Source organism: Seriola lalandi, unplaced genomic scaffold, assembly GCF_002814215.2.
Source record: "Seriola lalandi dorsalis isolate HSWRI2012SDOR001 ecotype SW California unplaced genomic scaffold, Sedor1 jcf7180002054984, whole genome shotgun sequence".
Classification (NCBI taxonomy): Eukaryota; Metazoa; Chordata; class Actinopteri; order Carangiformes; family Carangidae; genus Seriola; species Seriola lalandi.
The window spans coordinates 173,871-174,690 of NW_019525533.1; the positions used below are offsets into that span (position 1 = coordinate 173,871).

Sequence of the window (820 nt, forward strand, 5' to 3'; positions counted from 1 at the left end):
ACTGTGGAGACGCCCAGATGTTCACAGAGCGACTTCAACATGAGGGCAAAGACAAATACTTTATCAAATGATTAATTCTGACATGGAGATTCACACTAATCAGCATCATGAATGTAAATTTCTCTCTTACTGTGTGTGTGAAGGTTCAGGTTCATTCCTGAAGAACAGAGGAGGATTTCTGGACCGGTCACTCTTCATAGACCAACAGCTGGGGACTGGAGACTCTGCTCCGTCCTCGTCTTCCTCCACATCCCTCATCTTCTTGATGACTTCTGAGTCTGAGGGAAACCAGTAACACTGACTGTGAGATAACACACACACACACACACACACACAGTACTGTATAATAAAGTAAATACTATAAAAACCTGGTCAGTGTTCTTGGGTTAGTTGTAGGTCTATTGTGAATTTGTGATGGGAATCCGGCTCTTTGTGGAGAGCCGGCTCTTTCGGCTCTTAAGTGGCTCCTCAGATTTTTTGTTACTTAAATTAATTAATTACAAAATTATGTGTAAAATTAATAACTAATGCAAAAAAACATAAAATATAACATATGTATAGTATGTATATGGCTTTATTAATAAACTTAAAATATACATAAATACATTTTAAATAAAAAAGACCCATTTTAATTTGTGAAAAAACACAAAATCAACTAAACATCACTCAACAGAATATAAATTAAAATGTACAACCATGTACAGTGAAAAACCTAACACAAAATGCAGGTGTCTGCAGCACCCTGTCTGCAGCACCCCCCCTCCCCCCCTCCCCCCCCTGACACGCGACACGTTGACCAATGCAGCTTTAAAAGACAATT

The 820-nt window shown here is 38.5% G+C and overlaps 1 protein-coding gene across 1 annotated transcript in view; it reads right to left on the reverse strand.

Annotated features, from left to right (window-relative positions):
- The window catches only part of LOC111647314 (uncharacterized), a 7,698-nt gene that overhangs the window by 5,316 nt on the left and 1,562 nt on the right, over window positions 1-820 (reverse strand). Inside the window, exon 2 of the mRNA XM_087171327.1 lies at window positions 131-278. Within this exon, the coding sequence (XP_087027453.1) occupies window positions 131-258 (128 nt within the window). The 5' untranslated portion in view covers window positions 259-278. The remainder of the gene's footprint in view (window positions 1-130; window positions 279-820) is intronic.